The 23,007-nt window shown below is 35.0% G+C and overlaps 1 protein-coding gene across 1 annotated transcript; it reads left to right on the forward strand.

Annotated features, from left to right (window-relative positions):
• The first annotated feature begins 812 nt into the window (after positions 1 to 812).
• On the forward strand, positions 813 to 8,483 carry LOC145268795 (uncharacterized). Its single transcript, XM_080124410.1, has 2 exons — positions 813 to 943; positions 7,389 to 8,483. The coding sequence occupies exon 2, from the start codon at positions 7,417 to 7,419 to the stop codon at positions 8,263 to 8,265; it is 849 nt and encodes a 282-aa protein (XP_079980536.1). The 5' UTR covers positions 813 to 943; positions 7,389 to 7,416; the 3' UTR covers positions 8,266 to 8,483.
• The last annotated feature ends 14,524 nt before the right edge of the window (positions 8,484 to 23,007 follow it).

The raw sequence follows: 23,007 nt of genomic DNA on the forward strand, positions 1-23,007 counted from the left end.
GAAAAAACGATAGCATCAGTACCTAGGTTAAGAAGTCAGTATTTTCAGAGATCCTGATCTGGTGACACAAAATCTAAAATCCATCTTTAAGAAAATGTACTAATGGTTCAAAATACTATTTTGAACCATTAGGTGAACTTCGAAAATCGAAATTGAACTATGTGACCTGATACAATGTCTTCGGAATCTGCAAGAAGTTATCTAACACGAATTGCTATTCAATACTTGGTTTGTTACTTCGACGCGGGTGTTTCTGCATTAAAATTAGTATTTACACTTCGTTAATCTAAAGATTGAGTCACCAAAATCAAATGTTGACGATTTGATCTGAGATTTGTTGTCTATGGATTAAGCAGTCATACAAACCGAAATCATATTACATTCTTTGATTACATAATCAGAAATGAAGATTGATTAAACGCAAAATGTATGAGCGCGCCATTAGTGCACCCCATTAATGGTTTTAATCACTTTGTGATCGAAAATGCATGACCGCAAAATAATTGAAATCATAATCATTATCGCATATATATATATATATATATATATATATATATATATATATATATATTAATTACTATTCAGGGAGTCGAAAGGTAAAGTAAACAAGTGGGCGTTGATCAGGAGATGACAGCCAAGAAAAGATGCTTAATAGATTCATTTCTATTATATAATTTGATTTTTTTTTTTTTTTTTTTTTTTTTTGCCTTTGGGGGCGGGGGGTTAAAAATATCAGGGCGTCTGTTTTCGTTCATCTGAAAGAATGATGTTTGCTTCGTTTTCTTGTTTTTTTTTTTGTTTTTGTTTTTTTGTTTTTTTGCTTTTTTTGTTTAATTGGCAGCGTCACTCGGGTCCTATAAAAACCCGAAGCGAACGAGGTTCTGTGTCACAGATAGCTACCGCCATCTTCGTCCGAAGCCAGCTACCCGCAGTCCCTCGCCAGGTGAGTTCTTTACCGATTCTGTTCACTCAATCTACACCCAATCCACACTTTTTTCTTCGTTTTACGGCACATCGAGCCTTTTCGAGTTCTTTGGTGCCGAATCCAGTCATTTTAGAAAATAGTTTTTATGCTTTAAGATATTTATATCTTCAAATATTTATTCTTAATCTTTGGTTTGGTTGTTTTGTTTCTATGGAATATTCAGCCGTTTCTTGATACTTAATACTAAATCCAGTAATTTTGGAAAAGAAATTTTTGCTTCAAGCTCATTGTATTTTTAAATATTTATTCGTAGTGTTTGGTTTGCTATTTTTGTAAAGTAGAATTTAATTAATTTTGACTCTGCAGAACATGATTGAGTTTTGAAAAGCGAAAGGAACAAACAATAATTTTAATGCTTGGAGCATTTTAGGTTGAAAGCCAGCATATTTAGACAACCTGATCTGGTAGCAGCAGTTTTGTACCATAGTCCTTCTAGCCTGATAAATATAAAACTAAGCCATTTTGTCCTCTACCACGGTTGAAAAGAATTAGAATTTATTGGTGTCTCCATCATTAACAACCGCTTTTGGTTAGGTGTAAAGTGTAGTATCTGTTCTGATACTCTACTTTATATTTTCTTTCTTCGCTCAGTGTTAAAAAAAAATCTTTTTAGACGAATGAAATTTCTAGTTTTGCTTTAATACCGAGTGCCTTTTTATGGAGCTGGATTTCTTTCAGTTTGTATCTAACTGCCCTTGCGGGGATGCAATAAAATAGGGACTGTTAAAATTGTTTCCTTTTTTATCTTTTCCTATTATTCTTGCTTTTTAATACACATGAAAGAGGAGAAAAAAGAGACACAAGTAGAAAGAGAGTATATATATATATATATATATATATATATATATATATATATATATATATATATATATATATATATAAGAACAAGTAGTTAATAAAACGTTAAATTTTAAAAAGGAAGCATAAACGGAGAATATCATTTTAACGTAATTAGACTGCTACAATTTGAAATAAAAGACGAATTTCTTTTTATTTAAATAATATTGAGTTAACAATGTGAATTATTTTACAAAAGAACAAAAAGCATTAATATTTTCTTTACGTTGTTGATTCTATTATTTCGCAAGGAATATTTCTATTAACAATATATATTAAACAGGTTGATGTAGAAATAACAGTAGAATAGTTGTCGATGGGCAGAAATCAGAAGTTCACAGTATCAACGCTGGCGTTCCTCGGAGTTCCATCCTGGATCCAACTTTCTTCTTGATCTGCGTCAATGATCTCCTAAATCACATTCTTAGATCATTCGTCATAAACAGACGAAACCACAATCTATGGCAACACCTCAAAGGGCAGCAATGACTAAGACGTTTCTTATTCTCTTTCTTCTGATCTTGAGCGCGTGATGCAATGGGGAAAGGAGTAGCTGGTTAATTTTAATACATCTAAAACCAAGCTTCTCTCTTTTAATTATAATCGCTCTGGTCCCCATCTGGCACTAATTGAGATGAATGGCTTTTGTCTTTACAAGCTTTTGGGACTGACCTCTCCTGATCTAAAATGGAACACATACATCAAATCTGTTGCCAAGATCTCTGGAAACATGGTTGAATCATTCTACCGCTCCAATAAGTATCTAACTGCCGATGCGATCCTCTATGTGCATAAGAACCAAGTACGTCCTAAAATGGAGTACTGTTGCCATATCTGGGCAGGAGCTGCTCGGTACGCTCTATCTTGGCTTGATAGAATTCAAAACCGGCTCCGAAACCTAGTAAGAAAGCCCTTTTCTCTTCCCTGCAACCTCTTTCCCACATAGGATATTGCGAGTCTGTCTCAGCGTTATCATTATTTTCATGACAAGTGCTCGTCTGAGCTCCAATCTATGGTCCCCTCTTGCCAAACTTTCACAAAATCACTCGACTATCTACAACCACTATCAACAATTTCCTCCATTCGTTATCTGTGTTTAAATCCAAACATAGATTGCATGAACAAAACTTCTTTTCTAGAACTGCCCGCCTGCTTCCCGGCTGACTTTACATGAGCGGTTCTCGGCTATTTTTTTAAGCTCTCTTCGTTCGTCGTTTTTGTTCAGCTGTGTTTTCCAAGTAGAATAATTAAAAAAAAAAAATTTAAGTATCTTAAACAGTGGAATTTTTAACTGTTTGCTTAAATAAAAAAGTGCCGCCGAAACACATACACATACATACATATACATATTATGTCACCTCCCTTTCTTAGAGACATGTTATATATATATATATATATATATATATATATATATATATATATATATCCACTGACATCATCAGAGTGACTTTTATGGTAGAAAAGTTCATTGGTTTGTATTTTTAAGTAGTTTGTAAAAAATTTTTTTTTTTAATTCACAAACCGGTTTAAAAATAATCAAAATGGCAGTGACTTTGAAATGGAGAGCCTCGTTTTCATTTTGAAGAAGGGGCACCTGAGCATTCTGTGTTAACAATTTAAGAGAGTTCCGTCAACATAAGGAATATTTATGAACATAAAAGCAAAGAATCGATATAAATATGAATAAGAAGAAAATGGCGCCCTTTTCAAGCAGAACAGCTTCGTTTTAGTTTTACAGTATTTAACGGTTTAGTATTGCGCCGTCGGATTCAGGGTTGTACTATTGTAATGTAAAGAACACGCAGAAAGGGTTGTAATCAACTGAATTCCTTCTAGTACACTGACAAAAAAGCTTAAACAGATATATAAATAAAAATAAAAGGTTATGTAAATGTTTTTAAAAAGACACGTAATCACGTGAGCAGGATTTTTCCTTCTTTTGAAACGATAACAAGTAACGTTCTTATTTTTTATTATTTATCTATTTATATATTTTAGAAAGAGTGCCACGTGCAAGTGGAGAAGAATTTATCTAAAGTTCCGACTTTTTTTTTTTTTTGCTTTCACTTTAATAAGAACATGAATTTATTAGGTGAATTTATTCGACACAATATGATTCAACTCAAAAAAATAAATAAAAGCTAACGTGAATTAAGATTAAAGTTAAGGTGTTATTGTGGACCCTCACCCCTTTTAAAAACCCTTGTTAAACTTTGTGATATATTTACATTCTATGGAGGTCAGGCGCGAACGAAAACCCAATAATTTTATTATACCATATTTCTTCAAACTGAAACATAATTATCTATTACGCAAATAGATTTGAAAAGTCTTTGTTAAAGTTTGTGCCATATTTCCATGGAGTACAGGCGCGAACGCAGACCCCACAATTTTATCATACCATCCCTATTTAAGTTGAAACATACTTATCAAAGTATTCTTATGTACATCTGTATCAAAAACCCTTGTAAACGTTTGTTTTTTTTTCATTTTTTATTTCCATACTTTGGGGGCCAGGCGCGAACGCAGACCCCACAATTTTTATGAACCACCGTTCTGCCAGATCAAACATACCCATTCCTGATCCTCGATACATCTTTTATCATTATATGTAATCAGTTGTTTTTTTTTTAATAGTCAACCATATAGGAGCCTATTCGTGATCAGACACACACACACACACGTTCAGCTTTATATTATAGATATATGAACCTCATACATCATTACGTCGATATATGGATATATGAGAAGAACATGTAAAAATAAATTATTATTATCAAGAAAAAAATTGTATATTTAATAATATGATATACAAATACTGATTCAACAGCTCAAGATTGATCTAGTATTGTTATATAAACAAGGCAGTTTTCTTTACAGCAGAGAAAGATTCTGTTAGCTAATTCATGTTGTCAAGACAGAATACGTTCGTCCGGGGCGAATCCTCACACTGAGTGTTCCAACTAATATATTACTTAGCTTCAATAAATACTAGCAGGGGCGCCAGGCGTTGCCCGTTCGTAAATTATGCTTTAATATGATATTTTAATTTATTTAATTTACGCAAATTTCGTATTTATTATTATAGAGTTAATTATTTCATATTATATTGTACCCAATATGTAGTCATGGTTTCAAATGTAAAAACAATATGTTTTGTGTACTATCAGCTAGAATCAAAATTGAAATCAAAACATAATAAAATATAATTTCATGATGTCTACAAGTTAAGCAAAGACAGAAGTTTATTTGAAATCAATATGGTTGAACTGTGAAAAGGAGTGTAAGCTTTATTCAATATATTTCATATTATATTGTACCTAATATATAGTCATAATTTCAAAAGTGAAAATATATATATATATATATATGATTTTAGTGCCATCAACTGGAATCGAAACTGAAACCTAAACATAACAAAACATAACCATGAAACAATGTCTACAAGTTAAGCAAAGACTGAATATTATTTGAACTTAATATGGATGGACTGTGGAAAGGCATGTGAATTTTATTAAATACTAGCGGGGGTACCCAGCGTTGCCCGAGTGTTTGTTTCCGGGACGGGGGGGGGGTTAAAAAATGTTATGGTAGGTAAGTAGGAAGGATCAAACCCGGAGTCATGAGTAAAAGTAGGAAAATAAAGTGTGAAAAAAAAAACATCTGCAACGTTAACAGTTCGGCCACCAAGAAAAGTCCATTCCAGTTGTTTAGAAAAAAAAAAAAAAAAAAAACGACTACGGTAGGTCGGCGCGAACGTGAAAATATAATGTGAATTGTCCAGCACGCTAACCACTACGCCACAGAGCATTGCAGCTTAGTTTAGTGATTTTAAATAACTTCACATAAAAGAACTACGAAGCCAAACCGGTGTTCTCTTCTTAACTGTTCCTTGTGAACGATCCCCAAACGGTGTTAAGTAGTGGCAGGGGGAGGAGGAATTTATTAGAGAGAAAATATTTTACCACTTCCATTGATCTTAACCGATTTTGGCCGTGACTTCTCAGCAGAAAAAGTATAGAAATCTAAGATTATCGAGGAATTTGAGAACTAATAAGCCTATAACACACCTCAGATATTGTTCTGCCGTTTGTGCATATTATATTTGCATGAAATATCTTGATTTTTAATCCTATTAAGGTCAAAATTCCACGGGAAAAAAATGAGTTCATTTTATTTATATAGAAGATAGATAGATAGATAGAAGAAGAATAGAAGAAGATAGAAGATAGAAGAAAAGAAGAATAGAAGAAGATAGAAGATAGAAGAAGAAGAGAAGAGACAAGCGGGTTTCCATGATAACAATGTTTTTGATAGACACGATGTAAGCAAGTGTGGTCGGACGGTCAACAGAGTTTTATTAGGTTTATGTAGGTTTATTAGGGCTATGACAACAGAATATTCTTTCCATTGTTTTGACTCTCGAGTATATATCCGACAGAGTAAGACACACTTAATCAACTGAGAACTACATCACTCTATACAAAAGCATATGAGACATCAATGGATATACACTCGAGAGCCAAAACAATGACAAGAATATGCTGTTGTCATAGCAATAATAATCATACTTTTCGTCACTATTGATTGGTATTCCCCGGAGTTTCAATGGCAACAAGTTTCCCCAGATCTGCAGAACTCTCCACGTTTTCGATAGCTATTGCAAATGAAGTTGTATTATCGCAAAAACCGTTTACCATTGATTTATTATTATTGGCTGACAAAGAGCTTTCACCCAGGTCATCAAAGATTTCTCCTTAAAAACAATCTGTGGTTTTCCCTGGAAGCTGAGTGGCAACAATTCTCCTCAGATTTCCAGTATTCTCTACCTCTGTCGATAACATTTGTGAATGAATTTGCATTCTCGCAACAGCCGCTAACCATTGATTTCTCGCCGGCAGCGGCCATTGGTCTCTACTGGAATTTGAGTGGCAATAAGCCTTCCTAAGGTCCCAGCTCTCTTGGCACTTCTCCAGCAGAGGTCTGGTTAGTGCTCTGTCTTTCCATCCTCCTTGATCTTCTCGGTTATTTGCTATAACTATTTGGTGGGTGATGTGGCAATTGAAGAGGATGAAGGAGAGGATAGCGAACTTATAGATATACAGTTTTAAAGTTCTTGGTTCCATGTAAAGCTTCTTAATGTTTTGCCACTGTAGCAGTTTGTCTGGCCCGCTCATATGGCTCATGTATATTAGTCTCCGCATTCAAAGATTTTCCTTATTGTTATTATCGTTATTGTTTTTTATTATTATTATTATTATTATTATTATTATTATTATTGTTGTTGTTGTTGTTGTTGTTGTTGCAGTTGTTGTTTTATTACTATAATTATTGTTATTATTATTATCATTATTATCATTATTATCATTATTATTATCGTTATTATTATTATATACTTTCCATTATTATTATTGTTGTTGTAGTTGCTGTTGTTTTTATTATTATAATTATTGTTTGTATTATTATTATTATTATTATTATTATTATTATTATTATTATTATTATTATTATTATTATTATATACTTTCTCTACAATAAAGTCTTTCTTTTTTTTCCTACATTTCAGTCTCTACGGCCTATCTTAAGAAATCATCATGAACCGTTTTATGAACAAATACCGACCCATGTTCAACAACATGTATAGCAACATGTACCGCGGTAGAAACCGAGGTATGATGGAGCCCATGTCCCGTATGACCATGGACTTCCAAGGAAGATACATGGACTCCCAGGGAAGAATGGTCGACCCCAGATACTACGACTACTATGGAAGATTCAACGACTATGACCGTTACTACGGAAGATCCATGTTCAACTACGGCTGGATGATGGATGGTGATAGGTACAACAGATACAACCGATGGATGGACTACCCCGAGAGGTACATGGACATGTCTGGCTATCAGATGGACATGTCTGGACGCTGGATGGACATGCAGGGACGCCACTGCAACCCGTACAGCCAGTGGGGTTACAACTATAATAGACACGGTTACTATCCCAACTACTCCTACGGCCGTCATATGTTCTACCCAGAAAGATGGATGGACATGTCTGGTTATCAGATGGATATGCAAGGTCGCTATATGGACAGATGGGGCCGTTATTGCAACCCGTTCTCCCAGTACATGAATTATTATGGCAGATACTGGAACTACCCCGGATATAACAGCTATTATAACAGCAGGAATATGTTCTACCCAGAAAGATACTTCGATATGTCTAACTGGCAGATGGATATGCAGGGACGCTGGATGGATAACCAAGGACGTTACTGTAGCCCTTATTGGAACAACTGGTATGGCAGACAGATGTACTACCCGTACCAGAACAATTATTTCTATGGCCGTTATGACTATCCCGGAATGGACTATTCCAACTATCAGATGGACATGCAGGGACGCTATATGGACCAATACGGAATGAACGACTATTGCTATTAAATATTAAATAGTTTAGGAGGACAACACTGAAGAATTGGTCCTTTTATAAAATATATGTTTAATTATCGATATTAACAAATTGGAATTTGAAAAGGTTTTTATTAGAGTAATGGTCCGATTTTAAAATTCTAATTATTGTTTTTAATCTAATTTAAATCAATTTTTAGAAAACTAAAAAATGTTCTTTTTATTAATGAAATAAAAAGCTTTTAAATTTAGAACTGTTTTTGTGTTTTTGTTTTTGTTTTTAATGTGTTTTATCTCTGATAATGACTTTTTTTTTCTTTATTTTGTATCTTCCATTTCTTCTTATTTGTGATTAAGGAAACAGAGTTTAATGTTAGGACGAAGTAAGAATGTTATTGACGCCGCGCATTTTATTTAATCAACAAAAACAAAAGAAAAGAGTTCATTTTGAGCGCCGTAAAAAGTTATATACTTTTCATGCCCACAAAACATAGTTTCCGTATGAACTGCCATTTAACAAGGCGGAAATAAAAACTTTACCCTAATAAACAAAAGTTGGTACACTTAAATAAAACTGAAGTTTGCCGCTTCTTATTGTTCGCCATCTATATATATATATATATATATATATATATATATATATATATATAGAGAGAGAGAGAGAGAGAGAGAGAGAAAGAGAGAGAGAGAAATAAAAAGGAACAAACCGTATTATGTGTTCATCAACGTTTCGTCTTTATTTCGAGATTTCCTCTGGATGAATGAAATTAAGAAACAAAAAATACCAGTACAAAATATTTGAAAATGTTTCACGTGCAAAGTGCTCGATTACAAAGATAAAATTTCAATATAAGGGTTTAATATTTATTTATTTATTTAAAACTGTACAGAAGGTCAGAAAAACATTGGTACCGTCGGTTTCAAGCCTAACATAAGGGGAACCAGTTAATGGTAAATAATGTTAGGCTCTCGTCAGTCATATTGTTTTAAACAGGAAAACAATATGGCTGAGGAGAGCCTAAGATTATTTACCATTAACTGGTTCCCCTTATGTTAGGCTTGAAACCGACGGTACCAATGTTTTTCTTAACTTCTGTACAGTTTTAAACATATATATATATATATATATATATATATATATATACTTAGAGTTATAGGTGGTGTCAAGTGGGAGAAAACGTGCTCAATACGTTAGTAGAACTGAATATGTTCTTTATATAACCTCAAGATATTAACTTAGTCACTCACAGTTGCTTCCACAGAAGGAGGAATTCCTTATCTGTTCGTCAAATGGTGAAAGTTAAAATGAAAAGGCTAGTGGGGCAGATTGCTAAAACAATCTTTCACTTGGTAATACACGAACCAAAATTGGCATACAGGTGCTTCAGAAAACACGTTAGCTAACTTCCAAAATAAAATGGCCGCTATTTTTCAAGATGGCTGCTATTCGTACCTGTACGAAATAGTATTTGCACTACATATTGTCAAAGTAATAACATTTTGATGATCTGTACATGTAAAACGATATGTTTTTTGACACAAGGAATCGAATTCTGCAATCAAAATTTCAATATCCTTAAGCATTATAGTGATATGATGACAATTATATGAACCAGAGCTGTCTCAGTTAAGTTACCGATGTGGTATCTCAAATTGTTGTGACAGAAGCTCAATATACTACAACAGACTGAAGTGATTTGCTTGAATTTAACCTGGATCATTGTTTTATACTTTGCATTTACATCTACACATTAGGGTGCAGTTCAGGGTGTAGCAATAACATTTGCATGGTCCACGACATTCACCCGTGCAATGACATTTTGTTAGATGCTGACACAACTGAGCAATGGGTGGGAGGGTTGACCAGAGAACTTCCCAGGCTTCACCTTTTTTTTTCCAGCCCCAGTTGCCAGGACGTTCAGGTTGCATTGCACATCCTGTTGACTGGCCCCATATGCAAGCAGCTTTGAATACAGATCGTCTAACATGCTGAACGAGAGATGTACTAGTTGGTGGAATGGAGTCATATGGTCTTTGCGTCCGAGCAAACAAGTGCAGCCTTGCCTCATCAACCTTAGTAGTATTGCTGTATTTGTCATACATAGTGACAACAACTTTCTGGAGAATGTTGAAATCAGCATCTTCTATGGCAGGTGGGTACTGACTCAGTTTGCTGAACACCGGGCTCACTTCAGGACAAACTGCCCATGTCTCCCATGTTTACCATGAAAGAAAGACTGCTGTCAGAGATACCTGGACGTGTAGCCTACAATAAAGACCAAGATGTATTTCTAACATTTGACAAAGACATTGGCTCAGTGTTGTCAGAAGCATCTTCCTACACTGATGCAATCATCCATGCCAAAGCTGCTAAGATACTGCGTAGGCACATGGTGGAACACAAGTGTAAGTTTGAAGGCAGTCTGTATGAGAATTCAGTGTGCGATTCCTTGTTCTCAGCTTTGCTTCAATTTGTCTTCCCTCTACCTCGAAAGGCCGAGACCACGTCACAACCAGTGAAGGCATGAAAAAAGAGCATGCGACTATATTTCTCTTGGCCGAGGTTTATTACCAAGTCATGAATTGGGAACCATCTAATGGACTGTATCTGGCCAATTCTAGCCAAAGCATTTCTAAGCCAACATTCTGAATAATTGCAAAGACACCAACTGCTATGACAACTACGCCAGATGCCTCGATCAACACAGACTGTGTCTTCTGTTTGGCTGCATGAACTGCGTGTATGAAAATCCTGGAATCAGCTTCTTCATGATTGCAAGGTTGTAGACCTTCAATGTTGATGGATTTGTTTGACAAGACCTTCTTTCCTTTGGTCACAACTAGGACATTGTCAGGACACATGGATACAATCTTGTCTGCTAGATACTCAAACATTTCTGTCTTATTGTCACCGTCTCTCAGAAAACTGGACCAGATGAATGGCACTTTAGTTTTGTCTGTCACTCTACACCGACTTCCTTTGCCTCGCTTTGATCTCGTTTCAGCATTGAGGTTTGATGTCTTATAGACATCAAACACAATGTCTGTTCGCTCATACTTCGATGAGAAACTCTGAATCTTTGGCACATCACTGACAGCATATTCCTCAAATACCTTTGAGGTCTTTGGCGAGAGAGAGTTTACATCAACAATGATGACATCACATTTTGACTGAGAATCAAAAAGAGCAATGCCATCTTTCAGAATGCCAACAAAGTCAAACTTCTTTCCAGGTTAGAGATTCCTTGTATCACTCAGTTTTACAGGAAAAGGCTGGTTCTCATGCCTGAAGAATTCTAACAGATCACATTCTCGTGCTTGACAGGATATGAAAAACTGTGAGAACAGATTGCAGTCACTTTTCAGTATTTGTTTCTTCTTGCCAGTGGAAGCTACAGGTGCTTGCTGAAGGAAGAAGTCTGTTTTGTTCTTTTTGATGGACTTATAGAAGGAAGCCTCATCACCAAGACTATTGAAAAAGTCTTTGACATTTATCAATGTGAGTTCTGACAAGCTGCAGCAATGGGGTATGCAAAGATCTTTGTGTCCAGTGTGAGAAGATCTTTGGACTCTTCCTGGAAAGGATTGCCTAGATCCTTCATAGCACTAAACAATTTCTTGGCTTTGTCGGTGAAGGACTTCTGAGACTGGCTAGTCTGTCCATGGTGTCTGATATACTCATTCCCCAATTTACTCTGGGAAGACAACTCATATTGGTGAGCCAGCTCGCTAACCTCTGGTTCAGACACCATCCGTCGCCTCAGTGCAGATAGATTCTCAGTAATGTCAATGGCACCACCATCACCTTTGACCACTGCATTAGCTTTTTCATGGCTTGGTCAATGGCTTTACCAGAAAATTCCCTGTGAATCTTGTGGACCACAAACTTTCCAAGTTGGAATTCACGGAACACTGCAAGATGAGTTTGTCTCAAGGATACCTTGCCTCTGAGGTGGATGGGGAGCCATCGAGCATAGTTGACATTGTTGTTGGCAAAGAAGAAGGGGATCAGAGCAGAGAATGCTTGACAGTAAAAGCTATAGTTAGCCTCTCTGAAAGATCTAAACAACGAGAACACAACCAACTCCATTGACAGAACAAGCTCCCAGAACTGAAACTGGGGGCTCTCTTTTCTCCGTATCTCACACCAGTCGTCAAAATCTAGGGCTGTTTTCTTCTGCAGAGTGATAGTCATATGCTTCCTTTTGAAATATATAGAGATAGCATGCTGTGACCTCGTGCATATGGCATGGTTTTGTGACACTGGATGCAGAGAGAAACGAGTCTGCAGTTCCAGAGGAAGCCACCCCAGCCTCCACGAGTGCACCTGTCTATCTGCTATTCTAGAGTAAGGTGCCAAGTGATCTGAATGCAGCCATCTCTATGTGGAGGCCACCAAACATTACCACAAACCTGTCCTCGCCATACCGGTCAGGCCAGTGCCACTGAACTAGTTTAGAAAGAGCGTAGATTGGCTGGTCTGCAATTATCACAGGAACCTGGTTTGGTTCGAGGTAAGAAATAGCATCATTGACTTTGTCCATATAATGTCTCACCGTAGCAAGAGAATGAGCCTCATCACGTAGAAGGGGCAACAGTGAAGTTATGTTAACCTCATTACCTACTTCTTGTGTGAAACTGACCTTCTGCAGCCATTCATATTCATCTTTTGGGGGAAGACTTGGCAAAGACGTATATGTCACATTACTCTTGGGAGGAGATAGATTCTTTTTGGCAAAGAAAACAGAGTGAACATTTGTGTAGGAGTCAGGAAATTCTGAGACTTTCTACACATTGCTGCACGATAGAAACTGGTTCTTGGACTTCTCCTTGGTCAGCTGATATTGTATGCTGAAAGATTGAGATGCTGGTACCATGGAATGACGATGTCGCAGTGGCAGATGATGGATTGTGATCTATATTGTTTATCGCACTCGTACAGAAGAGACCTTTCCTCAACTTTAGGGGAAAAACCACACCTTCCTTAACATATCTATTTACAACTGCATTTCCTAGCATGGCTGATATGTCAAGCACTCGATCATATGGGATTCTAAGACCATGGTAATGCAGCATTTCCACGAGATGTCTTCTTTTTTTTTTTGGTCTTAGCATAAACAGACATCCCAGTGTAGACTGGAAGTGAAGTTTCTCTATCTCTCGAATGCCTTTGTGTGGTTGCACCTTCTTTGTACTTGGCAAAGCAGTTGTATTGAAGCGGTTAAGCCATTGCCAGGTCAGTTGTAGTTGCTCCAAACCTGACTTGATATCCCCCCATGCTCAATCATACAGATGAATTGAAGCAAAGCTGAGAACAAGGAATCGCACACTGAATTCTCATACAGACTGCCTTCAAACTTACCCTTGTGTTCCACCATGTGCCTACACAGTATTTTAGCAGCTTTGGAAGGATAATTGCATCAGTGTAGGAAGATGCTTCTGACAACACTGGGCCAATGCCTTTGTCAAATGCTAGGAGTACATCTCGATCTTTCTTTTAAGCTTTTAAGTCCAGGTATCTTTAACAACAGCCTTTATTTCAGAGTTCATATCACGTATGTCTGTCCCAAACTGCTGAAGTCGCTCCTTGTATAGACTAACCAGTTTGGCAAGTCGGAATGTGGCTGGCTCATTAGTGCTGTATCTTTTCTCAATGAGATAGGTCAGGAGTTTCGAGAATACCGAAGGAATAAAATCCTTTTCTTGGGATGTGTCGAGTGTTTCTTTGTTCCTTTGGGCAATGCGTGCTCGCTCTCTGTTATACAGAGCGGTCAAACAAGAGCAATGGTATTTCAGTTCTAGAGCCACCACATCTCCACCACTCAACAGTCAATAGTCTACCATCATTGAGATTACGGGCACATTCATTGAGCCTCTCATTCAGTTGCATGATCATGGCTTGACGCAGCTCTGGTGTTGGTTCCTCCTTTTCACAAAGGAAACTCTGTTCCATTTCCATACTAGTTCTTCACATATTGCAGCATTAAGAATTGATTATATAATGTTGCTGCAATATTTTAAGTTATAAATTTTTTATACTTTTGTTCATAGAATATCGTATCCTTTTTCTTTTCTAGTTTTAACGACATGCCCTTTACTTTTCTATGTTTAAGCTTGACTATATTACTTTTCATGCTCGCATTTTTCTATTGTAATAAAATAATTTTTCCAGGCTTCCAATAAATTCACGTGTTCTCTGTTTAATTTCAGTCTTATTATTTGCCCTCATAAACACATATGTAATAACAATGTATGGCACTCGTCTGCTTTCAATAAAATCCCCCAAATATCTCCCTTTCATACTTTCATTCTCTCCGTTTCACTTATTACTTCTCTTTCCGCGACAGCAGTGAATTAGTAGCAACAGTCGTCGCTGAAGCTACGTAGTTGCTATGGAAACCAGTCATAAAAAGCGTCGCTCACCTCCTTACATAATTTTTTTCACAATATACCTGAAAAGGTGCTCTATAAACTGTAATAATTGTTTGAAATTTGGTCAAAAAATGAGTGAGCGGTGAAGCTTTAATACAGTTCTAAATGGCTAAAAACTGCCAGTTAACCATGTATTCAAACACTACCGTGTTTGAATGATATATATATATATGTGTGTGAGTGTGGGTGTGTATGTGTGTGTGTGTGTGTATATATATATTTTTTTACACGGTGGTCACCACTTATCAAGGCCCGGAAGCCACTCAGGGATAAGGGTTATTGCAAGTACAGTACGCCAGTGTGGAGATTTAATGAAGTGTTTACTTAAGAGGGCGGTTCATTAGGAATTTGTTAACGTTGGACTTAAAAACATCCAAGTTGTAGTCAGGTGCGAAGCAGGCAGACGGAACAGAGTTCCACAGGCGTGCAGTTCTAAGAAAGAAGGTTTGTTCATGGAATCCACGTTTTGATTTAGGAACAGATAAAGAGTGGGGGAAATTTTTCACAGTGGATTCAGATAGACGGATGTTTTTCGTGAAAGATTGGCGAGGGGGAACCAGAGATTGGAGTTCAGACGAGCACCTGCCATGGAAATAACGATGAAACAAGGATAAGCTCTGTGGGAGAGAGGTTGCAGGGTAGAGAAAAGGGCATCCCCCACTAAGCCACGAAGTCTATTTTGTACTCTGTCAAGGCAGGATAGGCTATTTTTGGCAGCTCCTACCCAGATATGGCAGCAGTATTCCATCCTTGGACGTACTTGGCTATATATATATATATATATAGAGAGAGAGAGAGAGAGAGAGAGAGACAGACAGACAGTGATAGTTGAGTGAGCCCTATTTAGGGAATTAAGAAAAAGCGGTTAACCTTAGCGAAAATGCATCATTACAATTTCCTTCTGTTGAATACTCTGTCTGACCGTCAACTACGAAATCCAAAATTCATAGCTACTTAATTTTCTCCCACTTATATGGTAGTTACCGATGGGTGTGGGAAACCACGCTATCCTGCTAAACCAAGAGTGGATTTCTCGACTGGGTTCAAATCTCCTGACCAGTTGTAATTATCAATTCTTCTACTGACATTACATTAACACGAAACATTAATACGTTTGGGTATAAAAATTGTTAATATTTATTTTTATCCGTATGTGTGTGCATGATGAAACGGGTAAAAACGAATGATTATTATAAAAAAAATAAATGATATTTTTAATAATAAAACCAACAAATAGTGACCAAATGGGTCAAACCTGATCCTGCATCACTATATAATTAATTTAATAGAGAAAAAGATGGAGAGTCTACAGTTAATTAAGATAGGATCTTCTAACACTGAGTGCTTCAACTCTAATTGGTCCATGAATTTTTGTTAATCTTTCTCCAACCCTCCTATCGCTATTTTCTTTATTAAAGAAAATCCCTGTATTCTCCCGTATCTCTTTAACCAAATTCATTCAATAACGAAAACAATTTGCTTCGATTTTAACATACGATAGGGTTCCAAAAATAATGTTTCCTATTTTTTATGCCGCCCGAATAGATGAGAATGTATTGTAAATTGCATCGTTATGGTGACTAAACTTATGCATCCATGACTTGAAAATGTTATCTCTCTATTGCAGATATTGACGACATGAGATTCTAATAAGACAACCGTTGTCATAGACGTGAGTCAGAAGCAGAGATGCGTCATTCCTTGCAACAATGCAATTAGAATGATGATGACTAAGTAGAAGAATAAATTTTGGAGCACAAAAAGTCGCTCGTTTTTATGGTACAAGTCAAGACTTCGTAGCTCCTCAACTTTTTCAATTAAAAAATATAGGGCTTTACTTTTGAAACGCCTGTATGGGAAAGCGCTCTTCTGACGCCCAAACACAGCCACTATCCATCGCTGGCAAAATGCATTGAGAATGATAATCACTATTTGGGAAAATGAATTCTGGAGTACAAAAGTCGCTCATTTTAATGGTACCACTCCTCTCTTTGTAGTCATTAATTTTTTTTGTTGTTGAAAAATAGGAGGCTTTACTTTTGGAATCACCTTCATACTATTGTTTCACAATAATTCTATAGCTAAGCCATATGTACCAACACTTTGAACAATCATCCAACACACGGAGAAAGAATTTGATCGATGGATATTAAAAGAAAATGGAAGCTTATTTTATTAAAAATTTGATTTGCAAATCTAACATTAAATTTTCAGACACTTCAATACTATAGATCTCAAAACGTTGCTAAATGTGGTTGAAGGAATGAGAATAAAACCTTCTATGTACAAAGCTTCTTTCCTTGAACTGTCCACCTGTGGAACGCTGCTCCGCTGATCTGCTTTCCAGCTAACTACAAGTCCAACATAAATAAGTTTTTATTGTTCCTCTTAAATAATCTAATTATACGAAATTTCTATCACAAACGATTACTACACTACTGTCCCAATACATACATTAACCCTTGTCTTTGAGTGACATCAATGCCTTGATATGTGATAACGACTTTGTACAAAAAAATCAGAAACTGTGACGTTTATACACAAGGCAAATGGCGAATTATGAAAATGAAATATAAAAATGTTTCAACAATTCTACCTCTTGTGCATTGTGACATATCGAACTTCATGCTACGTATGTGTAAAAAAACTTTTGTCGGCGTTAATTCGGGTTTAATAATGATCTATTTCTTGACAAGCATCTCTGATACTATACAAATCACTCAGAATTATTTAACTGATATCTCTCTTAATGGATCAAGAAAATGTAACCGTTCTGACAATGAAACTTAATTTACTAGTAGAAATTTTAAACTTTATTAATTAACAATTGTATTTAATATGAGAAATCGGCACCCTATTCTCCACTATAAAATGGGACGGCGGAACGTGTTCGTGTTAGTTCCGTTCGGGATATGCTCTTTAGTTTTCTTTCCTTTTGGGCCTCAGTCGAGCACCTGCCATGAAATTATAACAGAGTGGAGAAAGACTAACGCGTTCATTATTCATGTATGTTATCGTTGAAGTTCTAAGAACATATACCAAAACGAACAATTGTAAATAAGTCATGCAACATCTAATATGACTATGAAATTCATACAGCTAAATACCGGAAGTGGACTCGGTTTATCGAAATATGGAATGAAAGTCAATAAAAATGAAACGGAATACAAAACGATATGGAAATAATTTATTCCAAAAAATTATTTTAATTTTAACATTTCTTGTTCTATCATGAATCAATAAAAATAATAAACTTTAATTTTTTTACTTTTTATAAATAGTTTTTTGTTTTAACATTTGTGCTATCACAAAAAAAAAGAATTTTTCTTACTTACATTTCTATAAATGGTGTCTTTTTTAATAATATATTTGTTTTTCACAAGTTTTTGTCACAGAATTCTTTGTCATAAATAATGTGTTATACCAAAAACTAATTTTAAACATTTGTAGGAAAAATAATGAAGTTTAGATTTCATAATTAGGTTGAAGATAACTTCTTTGTTTTATGATATGACAAGATTATATGACAAAATTTGTGAATATTGACAGCTGCTGAAATTTAATTTACTAAGCGTTTAACAACTTTCTGGCGATTTATATAACCTGTCGAAATATGCCGATAAAACGTCGGTTTTAGCACGGTCCATATTTTGCATAAGTACCGGAAATGAAATGTCATACACAATAGTCACTAGAAAGACGGGAAATTTAAGGCTGTAAATTATATATTTTTTTTAAATTATGTCTTGTTTAAACTTTATTTTTAAAATTATGTTTTGTTTAAATTTTATTGCGTTTAGCTTATTCACTCTCTATACTCGTCACTCATTGAATCTAGATTCACAGGAAACCGTTTCATATGTGAAAATAGGTAGTCCACTTCACGCTTATGTTGCAGCCCATGTTTTGGAAAGCAAGCACCATGTTATTGACAAAGTTTTTTTAATAGTTTCTGGACTTATTGTTGCCAATTTAAGTTCTTCACTACCAGAACTAACACCTTTCACGATTCCAGTTCCCCTTCCTTCATTGACTTTTCGAACTCTTGATTTCTGGCGAGCTTCCATATCTTAAGACCATCAAAGATACCAGCTTTCAACTTCTCCATGATTAATCCTAGAAACGCCTGGCGCAAGTATATGAATCAGCCCCCATCCTTGTCCAGAGCCTTAGTGAACTGCTTGATTAAGCCGAACTTGATGTGCAGCATTGGGAAGAGTATTCTATCTCTGTCCACGAGAAGGTCTTTGAGGGTGTTCCTTTTTTTTGCAAGGCATTAATTCCTCCTGTACAGGCCAGTCTTTATTCGTGTATTCTGAGCACCAATTTCTGGAAGATTTCGAGGTTTTATGACTTTAAACTGATCCCGTTTCGACATAATCACCTAGAATTATCAGACCTGAATATTTCTTGCCATTAAAATAATCATTTCCAATTAAAACAATTACTCAACATGATATTTTAATCTCACCAACTTCTAAAATGCTTCACACATGCATAAATGTGAACAAAGACGTAAAAACCATGTAGCCATAGCTCAAAAACTTGGCCTCATTGAGCAAAACCAATGTGATTTTCGAATTCAGTGCAACAAATTCTTTTTCAATCAGCTGAAAAAAAAGCAAGCAACAAACTTGTTGCTAACCACTGTTATTCTTTTCGAAAGTGAAAATTCGACTTGGAGACTGACAAAATGTCCACCTGTGTTACCAAATATATTAGTAATATTAGTATCATTAGTATTATACTGAAATTCTAAATTTGCTTGTTACGATGTCACCGTTTCAAATGTTAATATTATGACTTAATGACAAGAGAATACGTATCTATTCTTTCCTATGATACGAACAGCTCATACCTCGATAGCGCAGTAAGAAACGCGTCAGTTTCATAAAGATCTTAACCTGAGCTACTTGAAGGTAGTGAGTTCCATCCTGTTTTGCATGTGTATGTATATATCTATCTAGCATTATACTGAAACTTTAATTTTGCTTGTCACTGTCTAAAATTTTAACGTCATAACGTCATTTTCTCTAACTCTATCAGCGACGTGGAGGAAAGTGCGTGTTACGTGGGCAACAATTTGTTCTCCATATTAGATTGCTCAAACTAACATCCGAAAAGCAGCATAGTTGACGCTAATCGAGAGAAGCCAGCTAATATAATATGATCAAATATGTTTCGTCAGTTATGTAACGCAACAAAATATTTTAACTGATTTTATCAATTTCTATATTTAATCCTGATCTATTTTTATATTAGTCATGTTTAATGTAGTGTAGCCGAGTTTTTAATGCCACTTTCTTGATAATCACAAGCACATTTTTCTGTTATTATAAATGAAGCCAAATATCGATGTGTTTGTTTTTTATAAAAAAAATATTCGTCTGAAGTTCTTAATTTTTTAGGTAGAGGCATTATTCATAGAATATTTTCGTGGGTAACAAATCCGTGGGGTCATATGTTTTTATTTTATCATTTTTTTTTTTGTAGTTGTTGTTTTGTTGATTTTTTTTTTACTTGGGAGTTACCGCTTATCAACGCACAGAAGTCATTCTTGGATAAAGAAAAATGAGTGTTAGGCTGATGGTGAGACACCATCGTGATGATCAGATATGGAGAAACTTGGTAGGGTGTATATTATACTAGCAGGGGTACCCGGCGTTGCCCGGGTGTGGTAAGGTGGGGGGGGGTGAGGTAAACAAAATGGAAAATAAAGAATAAGCGAATATAATAACAAATTATAAACAATAAGCGAATGTAATAACAAATTAAAAAACAGCGAACGTGATGCAAAATAAAAAATAATCGAACGATGTTAAAACTTCTTTCAAAAATCGGAAAAACAAAAACAAAAATACAGCGAACGCGATAGGAAAAAAAACAAAAAAATTGCATAAATAACCCTGCTTCAATATATTTTAAAAATCCAAAAAATATATCTGACATCACGGTTCGAACGTGCAATCTGAAGATAACGATGCTGCTATATAACCGACTGGGCTATGACTGCGCGAGCTAAATTTTTTTTATATTTATATATTTTATATTTTATATTTAAACTAATTCAAGAAAGAACTTTTTGCGCATGCCTTTATGGCTAAATTGTCATGAAGAAACGAATTTTGCTAACCCTCCCTGTAGAAAAGTGCACAGTTAATGTAAAAGAATTAATGTTTTTAGCCAATTTTTCGATATTTGTCGTCTGAAGGGTCAAGCTGCTAAATGATACCGATCTCGTAAAATCCGTCACCTCTTTCGAAAGTTTTAGGCAGACATACAAACAAACATACCTACATACATACATACATACATACATACATTTAAACAGATTTTTTTAAATAATAAATTTAAATGGAAAACTTGAAACAATCCTCTCACTATAGACAATAATTAACACACCGCTATTTAATAAAATCGATTTTCCTTAATGTAATATGCAAATCACATCACCGCTTAATCGTATATTTTGCAAGAATTTTACTATATATAAGAATGAATGAAACATTAAAGTAATGGACCTTTTGTATATATTAATCAAATTTGTGAACAAACAAACGAATAAACAAACAAACAGACTGGAGTACGAATATATATATAAGCAAGAAAATTGATGATAAAATAAAAATTGAATAAATTACAATAGTTATTAATCTATGAAATGTTCAAGCAAGGAATTAAAATAAATAATAACCTTAATCCCTGAATTTTCAAAAAATAGGCTCTACTCATCAAAGATTAAAAAATAGTTGCAAATGTATTATGAAAATATATTTTTTTAAAAATATTTTTGCAAATTAAAATGCATCTTTAATAGCATTAAAGAGAATTAATGTGTCAAAAATAAAGAACCAAGTAATCAATGAAATATTCTTTGTAAGGTCCAAAAGGAAAAAGAATCCGCAATCCGAGGTGTGAATAGATTAATGAAGTGCAAAATTCAGTTAATAATCAATTGAGTAATCCTAAAACTATTATAAAAAATATCCGAATCAATAAGTGTTTAAGGACCCCAGTATTTAGGTGAAACAAGAAGAACGGCTTTCGGCTGACACCAATCGACCTTAGCATTCTGTGAACAAACAAAAACTACTTTCGCAAATCAAACTTATTTTTTAATTTATTTTTTTAGAACACTGCAATGGTCCTTAATTTCTATTTGATACAACTTTTTTCGACATATACAGGCCCAGAGGCCACTCGGCGATAAAAGTTAAATATCCAATATCCAAGAAATTTGAAGGAAATTAATTTATAAATAAATTTCTTTTTATATTTAAACTAATTCAAGAAAGAACTTTTTGCGCATGCGTGTATGGCTAAATTGTCATGAAAAAACGAATTTTGCTAACCCTCACCGTAGAAAAGTGCACAGTTAATGTGAAAGAATTAATGTTTTTTGCTAATGTTTCGATATTTGTCGTCTGAAGGGTCAAGCTGCTAAATGATACCGATCTCGTAAAAATCCGTCACCTCTTTCGAAAGTTTTAGGCAGACATACAAACAAACATACATACATACATACATACATTTAAACAGATTTTTTAAATAATAAATTTAAATGGAAAACTTGAAACAATCCTCTCACTATAAACAGTAATTAACACACCGCTATTTAATAAAATCGATTTTCCTTAATGTAATATGCAAATCACGGTACTGCCTACCTTCATTACATTTTTACATGTCTAATCTTAAAAACAAAATAGTTAATAATATCACTAAACCTTCTATTTACGATATCTGTATTCTAACTCACAATAATAATAAGAGAACTACAAAATAACTTTTGATTCATTCACCTATGAACTAAACAGAAATAACAAAATTCCGTTTAGAAACGTACTTATAAACCTCCAACAAAAACGAACTCATCAACTCTCCATATAAACAAGCTACCGCTATTATTTCTCGTATGTTGAACTACCGAAGCGAATGTTCATACCGCTATATATTGGTAATTATAAAAAGTCTAATAAAGCAGCCTAAATTGATCTCCTCAGGCAGGAAAGTATTCTTTAATAAGTTATTAGAAAAGGTATTAAATAAGTCTTAATTAACAACCAATTACCTGGTAGATGAACCAATTAAATGCATTCTTAGAAACTTAGATAAAACCAATTATAACCAACCAAAAAATTCCTACTATATTAACATATTGTAATCAGTTGCCTCATAATTATGAATCAGATTAAAAAGTTTCTAATTATGTATCTCTCGTTAATAATAATTATAAACTAATATTTATCATTTACTAGCGGGGGGTACCCGGCGTTTCCCGGGTGTGGTGAGGTGTGTGGTGAGGGTAAATCATGTAAGAAATTATTCAGTCATTGTACAAGC

This window comes from Euprymna scolopes, chromosome 44 (assembly GCF_053919585.1).
Source record: "Euprymna scolopes isolate OS-2025 chromosome 44, ASM5391958v1, whole genome shotgun sequence".
Classification (NCBI taxonomy): domain Eukaryota; kingdom Metazoa; phylum Mollusca; class Cephalopoda; order Sepiida; family Sepiolidae; genus Euprymna; species Euprymna scolopes.